Source organism: Leptodactylus fuscus, chromosome 5 (assembly GCF_031893055.1).
Source record: "Leptodactylus fuscus isolate aLepFus1 chromosome 5, aLepFus1.hap2, whole genome shotgun sequence".
Taxonomy (NCBI): Eukaryota; Metazoa; Chordata; class Amphibia; order Anura; family Leptodactylidae; genus Leptodactylus; species Leptodactylus fuscus.
In genome coordinates, this window is record NC_134269.1 from 80,136,869 (window position 1) to 80,152,646 (window position 15,778).

The 15,778-nt window shown below is 39.7% G+C and overlaps 1 protein-coding gene across 1 annotated transcript in view; it reads right to left on the reverse strand.

The window, feature by feature from the left end:
• RFX7 (regulatory factor X7) overlaps positions 1-15,778 on the reverse strand; it is a 74,105-nt gene that overhangs the window by 16,959 nt on the left and 41,368 nt on the right. The window contains exons 3-5 of the mRNA XM_075273486.1: positions 10,335-10,417; positions 7,602-7,724; positions 515-631 (exon numbers count right to left, since the gene is read on the reverse strand). Coding sequence (XP_075129587.1) covers positions 515-631; positions 7,602-7,724; positions 10,335-10,417 — 323 coding nt within the window. The remainder of the gene's footprint in view (positions 1-514; positions 632-7,601; positions 7,725-10,334; positions 10,418-15,778) is intronic.

Below are 15,778 nucleotides of genomic sequence, written 5' to 3' on the forward strand. Positions count from 1 at the left end.
ATAAATAGTATAGTTCACTTTGAGGAATAACTTATCCTTGAAGAGTCCTGTAAGGCCCGGTTCACATCAGCGTTCGGGTTTCTGTTCGAGGAGTCCACTTGGGGACCCCCCAAACAGAAACCAATACACATTAAAAAGCAGTTACCCAAGAAACCACATGGACCCCTTGAACTATAATGAGGTCCGCGTGGTTTCCACACGAAACATGCGGAGAGAAAAGTGCTGCTTGCAGGACTTTTCTCTCCGCATGTTTTGTATGGAAACCAAATGGACCTCATTAGTCTATAGGGTCTGTGTGGTTTCTTAGTTAACGGCTTTTTAATGCATATAAGTTTCCGTTCGGGGGTCCCCAAGCCGACTCCTCCAACGGAAACCCAAACGCTGATGTGAACCGGGCCTAAGAAATACTGCCTTCAGATATCATTCTCTATATTTAGTTGCAAGTTAAATTACAACATAAAATACTTAGTGAAGGAACCTGTGCACTTTTGGACACACTTAAAGTAAAGGATATTTTGATTTCCCTCTTGTGCCCAGGCGACGTGCCTTCATGTTTGGAAATACATTTTTCATTATCTTTCCAAAGTCAGCAGCACTTAGTGGGTGATAGCCAAGATTGTCACAATAGCTCCTGAAAGACAAAGATGATAACACTGATGGGACCCTTCAACTCAAAGAGGACCCCTCACTATCTCCATTGACTCCAGATATTTTCATCCTGTAATATTTGATGATCAACTGATTTCAGCATAGTTGGAACTATCTCTCTAGTCCCCTCCATTCCTCAGCAATCAGTGCAGTTAGTTTTGATGCCCAATATTATGTTGAGGATTGGATTTCTACTGTTGTGTGGGTGGTCTTGGGCCTGAGCAGATAATGGGGTAGGATTCTGAGCTGTGACACTAGCCACTTCTGATTGGTCAGTGTCAAAGAGCCTGCTCCTACCAAAACCACCCATTTGACAATACAGAGATTGATTAACGTATTAGTCATCAGTACTAAACAGAACTTATTGCTGGGGTACAGTGGAGCCAAAGAAAAAAAAAAATCAATTGCATAGGAATCAGAGGAGATGACCTATTAAAGAATGCAAAGAACTGGCGAAGATGGTAAAAGGTCCTCTTTAAAGTAAACGTGTCAGTTTGATGTAACCCCCAAACCACCATCAACACCTTACAAGGCATCTGGTGTCTTTTCCAGTGATGTCATTATAATGCCCAAGTGCTGCCTCTATCATTCAACAATTTAAGGGATTGTCTAGTTTCACAAATACACTTTGTTGATTGTACAATAAAAAGTTATACAATTTTCCAATATACTTTATTAATTCCACACAGTTTTCTAGATCTCTGCTTGCTAACATTTAATGTTTACTTCTAGTAGATAAAAATGAGTCCACGGTCATGGGATGGACACCGATGCACCGCTGTCCTGTAATGACCTGTGTACCTGTATGTCCATCCCATGACCATGCACTGATTTTTATCCACTGGAAGTTCAAAACAAAAAGTATGACAGTAAGCAGAGATCTAGAAAACTGCAAGAAGTTAGCAGACACAGTATATTGGAAAACTGTATAACTTTTCTTTATATTTGCTGAACCACACAACCTCTTTAAAGTGGAATTAAACTTTTTATTTTTTCTAGCGGCATTTTGTATATGCTTTATTAGCAAACTTTGGCTCCTTTCTCCTCTCCCTTGCTTCACTATAGAGATCTGAACACTGCTTTCACCAGGCACATGGGGAAGGTCAATTCAAACAGTTAAAGGGGTTGGCCACTTTCAGACCAATATTAAGAGACCAATGTTATTGTTTGTATAATAAAAGTTATACAATTTTCAAATATACTTTGTGTATCAATACCTCACAGGGTTCTAGATCTTTTCTTGCTGTCATTCATTCTGCTTACTCCCAGTGGAAAAAATTCAGTCCATGGTCATGTGATTTACGGTCCATGGTCATGTGATAGACATACAGGTGCACAGCTGGTTACCAGGCAGGTGTCTGATTACTATGCTGTGACTGTAACAAGCTGTGCACCTGTGTGAGCATCACATGACCATGGACTGTATATAACATGACCATGGACTACATCACATGACCATGGACTGTTTTTATCCACTGCGAGTAAGCAGAATGAATGAAAGCAAACAGAGATTTAGAAAATTGCAAGGAATTGATACAAAAAGTAAATTAGAAAAATGTACAACTTTTTATTATAAATACAATAAGATTTGTCTCTCAATATTGGTCTATAAGTGGGCAGACCCTTTAAGTATTGGGCGTTATAAAATGTATTTCCAGAAATGTTATCATTTGAGAACCCAGTTGGGATTGGGCTACTGATATGCTGTTGCTTCCTATCCCTTCTGAAAGCAGAAAAAAGTTTCTGCATTTTTATAATGCCTGAGATATAACTGTTTGTAGTAACCCTCCCCCACCCTCATTTTCTCTACATTACACAGAAGCCTATGCACTGTAGACAGTAAGGGTATGTTCACATGGAGCTTTTTGGCAGCGGATTTTGACACGGAATCCGCCTCAAAATCCACTTCCAGAATCAGCTCCCATTGACTTCAACGGAAGCTGCACATTTCTTTTTTCTGCTAGCTAGTAGCAGAAAAAAGAAACAACATGCCCTATCTTGCCGTGGATTCCACGGCTGACTCAGCCACTGTCTCTGCGGCGGGACACTCCCTCCCGATTAGGCGCATTCATTCGGGCCTAATCCGGAGCGGAATGCCACAACGGGATGCCGGTGTACTGCATCTGCATTCCGTCGTCACGAGCCGCAGGGTATGTTCATACGTGGAATCCATTTTCCGCCATGTGAACATACCCTTAGAAGCAGAATATACAGCTCTCCGTAGAGAAACAAGGGAAGGAATACGTAAATTCAGGATTTTACAGAAAGGAGCCAACATTTGTTAATAAAGTAGATTAGAAAATTTACTAATATCAAAAATTCTGTCAGAAAATGAAAAGTTGTTCAATTTAACCCTTTCTTTTATACCCAAATTTCAAGTAAACGGGGTAGAAAGCTAATGCAACAAGTCTAAAAATGGTCACAGCTCCTATGAGTTAGCAGGCCAAAATTATTTCAATCGCTGCATAGAGGATGTGCTGGGATGTGGAGGGCTTGGCTTGTTCCATTATTTCTGCACACGTCATTTGAATATGAAAGAAAACATACCATAATTTTCAGAGGATCGAGGTGGCATTCAGCCATTCTAAGGACACCAGAGGAAAGCATGAGATGCACAGTGAGGTAATGAAGGCGGGTTTTGTGGGTTAAATTCAGCTGACAAGTTCCCTTTAAAACCATCAAATGACAAACTCTACTGAGCAGCAAAGGCAGTCAGAGTCTCAAGTCACAACAAGATTAACAGTTGCAGTTTTGATGCACAGCTCAAACTAATAACTAGGCAAATCTTCCTTTGCATCTTCTTACATTTTCTAAACGAGGTTTTAGTTAAAGGGTATGCCATTAATTTCAAGAAATAAAAAAAAAAAAAAAAAGAAAAATGGAAAAAAAAAGAAAAAAACAAAACAAAACAGCAGTGAAAGGAGCCCCCCAAGGGGCCTGCAGTCATAAAAATCTCTAGTACTGCTAGTAATGTTAAAATAGAGGATCTGAATCTCATTTAAAAAAAAAAAAAAAACAAACCCAAAAACAACAACTTTATTTTGGTATAGATACTGTCACACTACTGCTGTTAGTGTCCACTGTTAGCATTCGTCTGAAAATGTTAACAATGGACAATAACAGATCCATCTTATCAGACTAATTCCACTGGGATTTGTTATGTTAATGCCCGTTTTCATCAAATCCATCACCGAGCTATTATTTTGATATAGAAAATAACGCAGGGTGGATGTTAAGTGTCCATTACTTTTTTAAACATTAAAGTCTATGGCTAAAAGACGTTATACCATCCGTTACTTCTGTCCATTTTTCTGTGCATGTGCAGAAAGCAGGGGAAAAAAAACAAAAAACAAAACGCAAAGAAGAGATTCGGGGAGCGTTCACACTTGCACCTGCTGTCTGCCCATCGAAATTGCAGAAAAACAGATTGGGGACTTGCATATAGACAGTTTAAATACCCCTTAATGTCAATGGGTTTTTAAAGTAATCCGCAAGGATCCGTATGGAACCTCTCCGCCATGAAACCCTTTTTTTTTTCACAAACACAAAGTCCTGCATGTCCAACTTTGTGTCCATGCAAAAAAAACAGTTTCACATGATTGCCCTAGGGATATGGGTAACTATAAATTTTTGATAATCAATGTAATGTCGAACGTGGGAGGGGGAGAGAGTGTTTAGATTACTGTAGGGATTTTAGGTTATCCCGGCCAATCCCTTTAAGTTAAAATTCCTGACTCAGTTTTTAACGATACCTTCTATAATAATTCTGTTACAGCTATTTCGTAAATCTCATCTTTTTTATGATACCAGAACCATTTTTCTAGATGGTAAAAAAAAAAACGAAGATACAGCCATTGGAAGAAACATCCCCATTTGGAAATGCTTCACTTCTGTATATTAACAATATAACTGTGTAGAGACTTTTCCTAGCAACAACACAGTTAGAGGGTTGCTAAGTAGAAGGTTACCATATTTTTATATATATATATATATATATATATATATATATATATATATATATATATATATTAATTTATTTTTTAATAATATTTTTGAAAGCAACTTAGATAGGGTAATAAAGAATATTACAAAAATGGTCACCAATCTCTCCCTGACACAATAGCGATAGATAGATAGATAGATAGATAGATAGATAGATAGATAGATAGATGTTACACTTTAAGTACCAGTATGATTGATAACTACACCTCAATGTGTAGCGTACAGTGAGCATTTTGACACCATTGATGTGTCACAGAATTTATTACCAGTGGTCTGTGAAAACAAAAAATAATTTTGCAATAAATCATTGCTTTGGGAACCAAATTTTTCATTTTCACAAAGGGTTTAAAAATAAAATGCACCTATAATGTTTTAAGCAATAACTTCAGGGAAGTATGCCACATAACAGGGCACAAAATGGCAAGAGAGCCAGTAGACTTTTGGTGGACAGATTTTGGAGGAATCCTTCTCCAAATGCCATGAACAGAGCCAGTGCAGTAAAAGGTACAAAAAAGTGTTACCTCATTTTGAAATGTATAAATAAAAGAATAGGGTGAACTTTTTGACCCCAGAGATGCCTTTCAAAAATGCAAGTGCCAAAATAGTCCAATTTTCAGTGACATGATTTTGGAGTAAATATACATTACAGACTACATTTTATCAACTCTAGATTCACCCTACTGCTCAGCTTCCATTCTTCGGGTCTGTTTGGGAACCAAAAATCGGAACCCCCTATCTGCTTAAAAAGTTGCTACCCACGGAACACAGTATAATGGAGTCTGCCATGATTCCGCCTGAAATCGGCAGAGAGAATACACTGTTATCTATCTTGCAGTGTTTGCCGATACTGCTCATCACTGCTCCCCAGTGTCTACAGTTCATTGCCTAATATACAGGCCGCCACTCTGGTTGGGTTGGTGACAGAGTCCCTGTTACCAGCCGACTATATTCTCTTCTATTTCTCTGCAATGTGCTTTCAAACTCTGATAAAGGCTAGAACAGTGCCATGAACAGATTCTTTGTTATCTCTAGCTGTAATTCGAAAGATAACTGAGCAATTTTGAAAATACTCAGAGTACACACTACAGGACAGAACTGAAAGTTAGAAAGCCAAAGGGAGAAGAAACATTAAGGCAGTTGAAACCCTGAGATGGGAGAACCTCTTCAAGGTAAGTAATACAGAACTTCAAACTTTGCAAGTTATTGGTCTTGCTTTCTGTTCTGATTATTATGTTACATTTCATTCTATGCTCTGTATGTGATTATGGGGTGGCCATCTTGCCTGGGCTTCTATTAACAGCATTTAGAGATATGCTTTAGGCTAAGCCCCACATTGTGGAAACGATGATTTTCACACTAGTGTGACCGCAGCCTCACCCTTTCTGAGGAGGAGGATTTAAAGAGGACCTTTCATGTCCTCTAGGAACATGCGGTGTGATACACCGCTAGAAAGTAGACAGAGCTCTCAATTCAGCACACAATTGGCTTTCCCATTCTGTGCCCCCGCTGAAGAGCTATCGGTGCCAGTGCCGTAGCTCTTCACTGTCAGAAGGGGGTGTCAGTCAGGAATGCCCTTCCTCACAGCAGCGTCCATTGCACTGTACTGTGAGAGGGGGCGTTCCTTACCGCCCAGGGATGACACTGAACGGTGAGGAACAGGAGTAGGGGGGGGATGTTCCTTATCACTCAGACTGTCAGAAACGCCATTCTGACACTGAACAGCTACAGTAATGGCACCGATAGCTCTTGCATTAGCACAACTACAGCATAGCTAATTTACATATATATGTTTTATGTTTTAATTATTTTTCTGAACGAAAACCCATTTTAGAAAAAAATGTATTGTTTTTTTCATCACTATCTTGAGGCGCACAATATTTAAATTTTTCACTGGATAACTTTTGCAAGATGTGCTGTAAAACACAACTTTTGGATTATTTTTTATTCCATTTTGTGTTAGGCAAGGTAAAAAAAATAAATAAAAAAAATTAACAGCATTCACTCTGATGCTTCAATAATGTTTAAGTTTAATTGTATGGGTTGTCACAGGTCACAATGCTAAATATGTATAGATTTTTATTATTTTTAAGGTTATAAAGAATTTTATATGATAAAGGGGCATTTTGGGGATTTTTATTTAAATTATACTTATGAGTTATTGTTACTTTTTTTTTCCGGTCCAACTATGGGACATCAGTGAGCCATCACCTGATTGCTTTGGTCTTATACACTGTAGTACTTACAAAGTAGAGTGTATAATGTCTGCACAGTCTATCTAGCAGGAAATGAATGAAGGCACTTTTATTAGAACCCAGGCTGCAGCCTGAATGGAGCACAATGTGTAAAACCCCTTGTACGTTGCAGTATCTATGGGCTTAACACCTACACTCACAGTGCTGACACCTGCTGTCTATGGCACTTGCTCGGTTACTGAGCCAGCTCCATGTCAGCACTGTACATGTACAGAACAGAATGGGAATTAGCTAAAAGGTATTAAAACATAAAAACAATATAACTTTGCTATGACTGTGACTGCACTGACTCACAGAATAAAGGTGTATTATTTTTAACAAACAGCAAACCTCAAAAAAAAAAAACAAAAAAAAAAAAATGCTACCACTGAGTTTCCTTTCCAATTTCACCCCATTATGAAATTTCTCCAGGTTCCCAGGACATGATATAAAAAAATTAAATGGTTCCATTTGTTCTACAAAAAAAGCCCTCATATGACTATGTGAATGGAAAAAAAAAGTTATGGGTTTTGGATGGCAGGGGCGAAAAAAATTAAATCACAAAAAGTGAAAAAAAGCTCTGCATGTTAAAAATCAGATTTAGAAAAGTTGGATACAGGAATCAAGCAGCAAACACGATGGTCTGCTGCAAAATATGACAGCCCTATGGTACAATAAAATAAGAACCCCACAAGAGTAATACATATTCAGTGTACTTACTTATACTCATCATAAACCTCCTGCTTTGGCAGAGAAGTCTCTGGGTGCTCCTCTAAGGTATTCCGAATCCAGGAAAATGCGTGCGTTTGCTGAGCTCGACTAGATGATAATGAGCTCTGATCACTGAGAATAGCAAAAAGGAAAAAGAAGAAAAATCATCAAACTTTTTTTTTTCCCTTTGGCCAAATCCAAATATTGGTCAACTCATTCACTCCTAAAGTCAGTTTAGGCAAACAATGCAATCCCTCTAGCAGTCTGGCTAGTCCTAGGACTTGCTTATTAAAATGCTGGAAATAATACTGGAGTTGACTGCTGCCAAGATATCGTTCTCAATAACTTTGCCAGTGACTTTAAAATAACAAAGAAAGACTTTCAGATGTGCTTCTTACATTTTAATACAGGTGATTTGGAAGGCTGCTTCACATGCACCAATAATTTTTTGGGGAGAAAAATAAACCTATTTTTGGCACATAACCATTAAGTGTAGCCAAGTCGACAGGCCGGATATTTAAAAAATATAATAACGCATCCGTCTGCTTCAGGGGAAAACGCCACGTTCAAACCACATTCATAGAGGAGGGAGATGCCTATAGGCTTTGAATATGAAGAGGCAAAAGTAGAAGATGTGAAGTCAAAAACTAGAATCTACAACTGTGACAGCATTTACAAAATCGCTTTATAGCAAATGCCAGAGGTGTAACTTACATTTCCAGGGCCCCAATACAAAATCTATAATGGGCACCCACTTGTCATATCCCATCTAAAATACTGAAGTCTTCTTAAATAAAGGAGAGGCTTTTAAGTCCTCCCATGTTCTTCCAGGGCCATTAGGGATTGCAGCCACTACAGCTATACCCCTGGCATATGCAATACAGAAAACTGCCAAACAAGGCATGATAAATCAAACCCATTATTCTCTTCTTGAATTAGGCTGCTTATGTGAGGGTGACATTTCAAGCCGAATTCACACGGCCATAATACGCCCATATTATAGCTGAAAATCATGCCATGACTGTCGGTCTAATGACCTGAACTTAGAGTACTGTAAGAACCCTATAAAGCTGCAAGTTGGGGTGATTAAACCTGTGACCAAGACTGAATTTACGGCTGAGAAACAGCCCAGTCATATTAGGCTGTCTGAATACAGCCTTACAGCTATGGGTCCATAGTGCTACTAGTTAAAATAGAACAAAATTTTTGCTATGTGACTTTTCGTAACACGAAAATAAAAAAAAAAATACTTGACCGTCCAGCTGCATTATACAAGCAGAGCATTCAGCCCCCTCCCCTGCTAAACATATTAGGCATCCCAGCAATGCCTAAACTATCAATAGACTCACTGAAAAGACACCAAGATAGAAACACCAGAGTGCTGCAGTACTCAGCACCCAGTTACATCCCAGGCAGATATGTAGAGGATTACAGGTGTGGTCTGATTAAGCACTGGGTATTGTCACAACAGGGTGTAAAAGTGCTTCCGCTGCTGCGCAATGAAAAGTCCCTCAGAGGCTACTTTTGGGTAGTAATTCTCTTGGTGAGAGATTGTTGATGGCTATATATGCCTCTGTGGCACATTCAAAGACATTTCACCAAGTTAGCAGACATTTAGATATTTTACAGTGAGTGAAATAGGCAGGATGGTTGTTATAATGAATAGTCTACAATCTAGGCCAGGAGTCAGCAACCTTTTTGTTTAGTCTTGGGTGCCAATTTGGGGGGGGGGGGGGGGGGGGAATCTAAAGATGAAGTACTCCATGTGCCATGTAACAGTTGTAAGAGTGTTGCCATCCTACATTGGTGATTACCAACAGGGAGCCTCAACGCTCTAGAAGTAGTTAGAAGGATGATCCCATGCCTTTATGCAATGTTTTCTGCATCCTTAGGATTTTTATTGAGTTATAGTAAATATTATTTGGTAGGGGTGCTCCAAGGAAAATTTTTTTTCCAGGTGGACCCCCGAGTCTGCAAAGGTTGGGAAACACTGTCTTACATGAAAGTCAGATAACACAAACCATAACTGCAACCAGTTAGTTAGTCAATTGAGCTTAGATTTCAATGTGATTCTTTAGCAATATGATACATATGTGAACTGGACATGGGACTAAGTGTAATCTGCAGTAACTCTGCCTTGTGGGGAAAGAGGGTGCCAATCACAGAGCCTAGTCTTTTTGTTGTCTTTTTACATTTTTACAGTCTTATTGAAATGAATGAAGGCAAATTTAGCTGCAATATTATACTTTGCACAGGTAACTGCTGACCTATGGCTAGGTTACTGGCCTGGACACTTAGACATTGTGCCTCATGTTCCCACCACCTCCCAGTGCATCCTCCGATCCATCTGCATTTATAGGGACGATTAGAGAAAGTTGCCACCTGGAGCAGCACTGCCATTTGTTTAAAACAGGAGAGTGTCCTGTGCCAGGTAGATATGTCTTGGGTGCTGACTCCAGCACCAGTGCTGACCCCTGATCTAGGCTATTGTGACCTAGCTGCTAGGAAGCATTGGAAGCAGTGGTTACACATAGCAAACAGGCTCCAGATGCCTAAAACAGACCACCGGGAGTGAAGACAGTTTGATCCACCAACGAGCATAAGCAGCTCACATAGTTTCTTTGTAGATCATCCAGACAACTGGCATCTTCATTATTTTTAGTCAATTTTTGGGGCGATTCCCTCCTTATAGTGTTTACTCTATGGGATAAATGTAGAGGATATATTGAAATGGATATATACCTTTTCTCCACATTGCTAGGACCAGAAGGCAGTTGGAGGTAGAGGTAGAGTTTCTCAAGATCTGTAAACTTCTCAACTTCTTGCTATAAAATATAAAAAGTAAGAGTTCAAAACAAAATCAAAAACCTAGATTGTACACCAAATACAAAGACACACATTCATAATTAATTAATTCATACTATTAAAAAGAACATCAAAACTTGGAAACCATTATTATTCTGTACAATGTACTGTGAAGATATAAAAAAAATTCAGAATGTGGTGGAATTGGAGAAAAAGTGCATTTGTGTGACTGTCTTAGTGCCAGGTCTATTTAAATATCCGATATCCGCCGGCAGATGTTGAGGAAGGCAATAAATGCCTATCTATTAAAGAAAAAATAAAGATAGGTTCAATATGTGCCCATTTTGATGATTCCAAAAATGGACAATCGAATACTCCCAGAGAGTTTCACGGTTTTTAAAATGGCAGTGTGTTGGCTGTTCTGTAAAAAACGTCCTGTAACATCTGGGCCAGATGTCCAGGAAAAATCAAACTGCTGTGTGAATAAGGCCTAAGGCTAATCATACACTTTAGTCATACTCTAAAGGAGTAGAAGTCTACACCTGCCAAACATCTTTAGAGGTGGATTATTTCCCTGAGAAAAGAAGGATACTATGCTCATCTTTCTTGCGAAAACATCTGCCTTTGTGTTGAAATCAGAAATCCCATTGAAGTCAGTGGTTTTGGTAAGCACCATTCTAATGTATGGTCAATGGGAGCTCAGTTGCAGCAATGGCTTTCTACTCCTCTATAGGGCACAAAGCTATCTTTGCACTGTATAATACAGAAAACAGACAGACATATTCCTGAACAACTAATTCGTATGTATTCCAGCAGTCGATCTTCCATTGATCAGCTTTTTATGGTCTATCCTTAAGATAGGCCATAAATAAAAATAAATAATCCTGAAAAAACTCTTTAATATGAAATCTGGTGATGCAATCAAAGGGTTAACATACACAATTATCCAATCAACACAATCCACCATGCCCATGCCACTAACACACTGACAAGCAAAAGGGTAACAATGTTTTGAACTTTTGACTTTCAGGCTCAATATCTCACCATACAGCTTCAATCGTGACTTCCATCATTTTATCATCATAACTAATCACCTTGGCTATCACATATATAGATTTGACCTGTAGCTATTTTTATTATTATTATTATTTATATAGCACCATTAATTCCATAGTGCTTTACATTTGGGGGTTACATACAATACACAAAATATACTAACAGATATAAAACTAAAAGCGACCCACTGGCACAGTGCGGTAGAGGGCCCTGCCCGCGAGGGCTTCCAATCTATGAGGGGAGAGGGGTAGAGACAGAAGGAGAGGGGGAGAATGTTCAGATGGTGTGGTGATAGTGTTATTGGAGGTTGTAGGCCTTCCTGAATAGGTGAGTCTTCAGGGCCTTCTTGAAGCCTGTGATTGTGGGATCAGTCTTCTGTGTCTTGGTAATGAGTTCCAGAGTATGGGAGATGTACGGGAGAAATCTTTGGAGACGGTTGTGTGAGGAGCAGATGAGAGCAGAGCAGAGTAGGAGGTCATTGGAGAATCTGAGGTTGCGTGTGGGCAGGTAGCGGGAGATTAGTTCAGAGGTATATGGAGGGACAGGTTGTGGATGGCTTTGTATGTTAACGTTAGTAGCTTGAACTCAATTCGCTGAGCTATGGGTAGCCAGTGGAGGGACTGGCAGAGGGGAGTAGCCGATGAAGATCGAGGGGTGAGGTGAATTAAGCGAGCAGCACAGTTTAAGGTGGACTGGAGGGGGGCGCAAGGGTGTTTGCTGGGAGTCCATGGAGAAGGGTGTTGCAGTAATCTAGGCGGGAGATTATGAGGGCCTGGACGAGCATCTTTGTAACATATTGAAAAATGCCTGCGACTTTGTCTGCGTGTTGTTGGTATCGATGATCCGCCTGCTCTGGCGTTTCGACAGCTATCAAAAGCTGGCCTGCCATTGAACTTGTTCATCATGCCGTGCCTGTGATTGTTCCGGCAAATCACCAGCTCGCTGGGACACCATATAATGAGCGTGCTGTTGGTGTCCATGATCCGCCTGCTCCGGCGTTTCGGATGCTCTAAGAGTCACTTGACGCCTAGCTTGCTCAATCCTCCTCAGCTCCAATTGAGGAGAAGTGTGTTGACCTCTGGCTAACTTTTCACAGTACAAAATAGTTTTCACTAGTGTCCTACTATTCAAATATCATTCACTGAAGAGATTGATCAGACCTCACAAATAGGACTAAAAAGATAAAATGTAACTTTTATTTAACTATGCTATTAAAACTTTTTCAGCACAAACAACACACACCCAATCGTGAGAATTTTACACTTAGTGCCTGGGAGACTGTCTGAAACAATGTGTCTTGTCTATATCACACTGACTCCCTAAACACTTTCAACCGGTATTACTCTTAGTGCAGATACTGAATAGGACTCAAATATGCTCAGCATAGCGTTCCCCAGCCTTCTGGAGTGCCGGCCTCATGCCACGCCAACCGCCGCTGGCGGTCAGAATATCAACCGCTGATGAGAATAGCGGCGGTCCTGCTGGCGGTCAGAATATCAACCGCCCTTGTTCTCAATAATGAAAGCAGTTTTTACTGCTATTAGTCTGAGAATTTTTTGAATGACCCCTGATGAGTCTAACGAAACGCGTAGGGTCTAAAAATACGCATTTTTTACGGTAGTCTGCTTAAGTATGTCTGAACTTGGACCTAGCCAGCATTTGATCTTTCCCCCCCCTGGTTGGCGTGGCATAAGGCCGGCACTCCAGAAGGCTGGGGAACGCTATGCTGAGCATATTTGAGTCCTATTCAGTATCTGCACTAAGAGTAATACCGGTTGAAAGTGTTAGGGAGTCAGTGTGATATAGACAAGACACATTGTTTCAGACAGTCTCCCAGGCACTAAGTGTAAAATTCTCACGATTGGGTGTGTGTTGTTTGTGCTGAAAAAGTTTTAATAGCATAATTAAATAAAAGTTACATTTTATCTTTTTAGTCCTATTTGTGAGGTTTGACCTCTGGCTACCTTCATAGCTCTCGTTTTTTGAGAATTTTGCGACAAATTAGACTTTCATTTTCCCAGCATGTTTAAAATTGGGAAACTGCCTATTAGGATTAAAGCGGTTTTGCCATTTCAGTGCTTCAGCACTCTGCCTGCAGTGTCTGTTCTCACTTCCTGTATTTCTCTCCCCTCTCCTCCCTCTGACTGAACAGGATACAAAACACTTATGCAGTTGAGTCAATATGCAGATGCTTGTACAGAATGGACTCAGTGTTATCTGTGTATTTACATAGAGAAACAACAGACCAGGCTTTATCAGCAAACTGCAATTCGCTGAACAATTGTCCTACCGGCAACAGCAGTTTAATATTAGCAGGATACATAAATTGATAAGTCGTGTAGCCATGTCATTTATAGGGATAACAAGTATCCTATGTGTTAATCCAGTTTACAAACTATGTGCCAAATTTCATCCAAATCCGTTCAGCCATTTTTGCATTACTGAGTGACAAACATCCAAACTTTCACCTTTATAATATTAGTAGGATCAAGCGGATCCTTGACCTCATCAACCTTAAACTTCCAGTACATCTGACCATCAGAGTGAAGCCATCTAACTATAGGCATTGGCCTCAAATATCATAACTGTTTAAGAGAAAAAAGTGACAGACTTCAAGCAAACATACAGATGAGATACTGGTTTGCTAAAGATTCATAACGTCTAAGGCCCCACGTCACGGAACACAGCAGAAATGCAATGTGTTATTTCCTGCAGTGTTTTCCTTGCATTTTTGCTGAGTTTTTATCTGCCTTTTTTCTTCCCTTAAGAAATCTATAGGGAAAATGTGAGCATTTCCACAGATATAACTGACATGCTCTGTCTTTCTAAGACGTATTTGTTTTTGAAAATGCAACATTTTCGCATTTTATTTTTTTTTTTTTTTTGGGGGGGGGGGTTAATGTGTGGAAGGGATAAGATAGAATCTCATTCACTATGCTGGTAACATAAAACGTAGTATTTTTTTTTTTCAGCTGCATTTCCACAACATGGAACCTTGGCCTAAGTCTATCTGAATATGCGTGATTATTTTAATAGGGAGAGGTGAAGAAGCTCTGCCAAACACCACTTGCAGCAGCTCATATCACAGGAAACAAAAGGCTGCTTATGTTTTATAACTTTTTATAGTTTCTTTTTTATATAGTTATCAAAATAGAAAACTAAGACATATGTTATAGGTGTCATTAACCCAACATTCACAATTTCATGAGTAAGGCAGCATAAAGAGACTTCAGAATGCTTCATTGCGCAAAGATTGGTTAAGTTAAAATCCAATATAACTGGCCCTTGTTTCCTGTAATGTCTGCAGGGCTTGTTTGCAGTCTGTAACCATGAAGACACATTGCTTTGTGGTTAAATTTGTGGGCTCTAGAAATTTGTAGAGATGCTTCATTTTTTTATTGATATGTTAGATACACTAGAGAAGGGGAAGAAGGTAGTAAGCAAAATTTGCAAGAATTGTTTTAGATAATTTTATAACTTGTACAAGAGACTTTTTTGGGGGAAGTGGCTTTTTCTTTTTTGTGGAAAGTAGGTGTGTCCAAAGTTGCAAAAGTTAAAAACAGGTCAGTCTAAATCCGGTTGCACACGACCGTGTGCTAACCGTCTGCCATGAACGAACAACACGGGTGCAGCATGGGGGATATATGGATTTCATCCATGTGTCATCCGCGCACCAGCGGAAGAATAGGAGCTGCAGAAGAAGGGCCGCAAAATCAGACAGGAATAGGACCTGTTTCATATTTTGCAGCCTAGACTATCTGCCCGCACACATGACTGTGTAATTCACAATCAGGTGTACGGGCCCATAGAAATGAATGGGTCATTGTGCTATCCAGGAAAAATCCAGATAGCACAATGACCATTCATATGGTTATGTGCAAGGGGGCTAAGGCCCCATGCAGACATTGGAAAATTAAGATGAATTTCTGAGCAGTCAGTTCTCACCAATCTGCAAATTATCCTCTATTTTTCATGCTGAGAGGGGAGCGGAATCCCCGAGCGCAGCGCAAGCACTGGTGTAAACCCAGCGTAAGTCACTAAGCACGCCCCTGTGACTAGATACATTTCTAGGCATTGAAACTGCAAAGATATAAATGAAAAAGTGACAATCTATACTGAATCTTTTCCTACAAAACTTGATAGAAATCTGCTCAGCTGTTTTATAACATGACTACAGATTGGAGTGCTTTTTCCATGTGACAGGATAATTTTTAAAAACCTACCAAAATGTATATGAAAATGGACAAAGACCTTACAATTCCCAAGGTCCAGGTGTGTATATACCCTGACTTAATGTGCAGGAATAAACATTACATCTGAAAAAC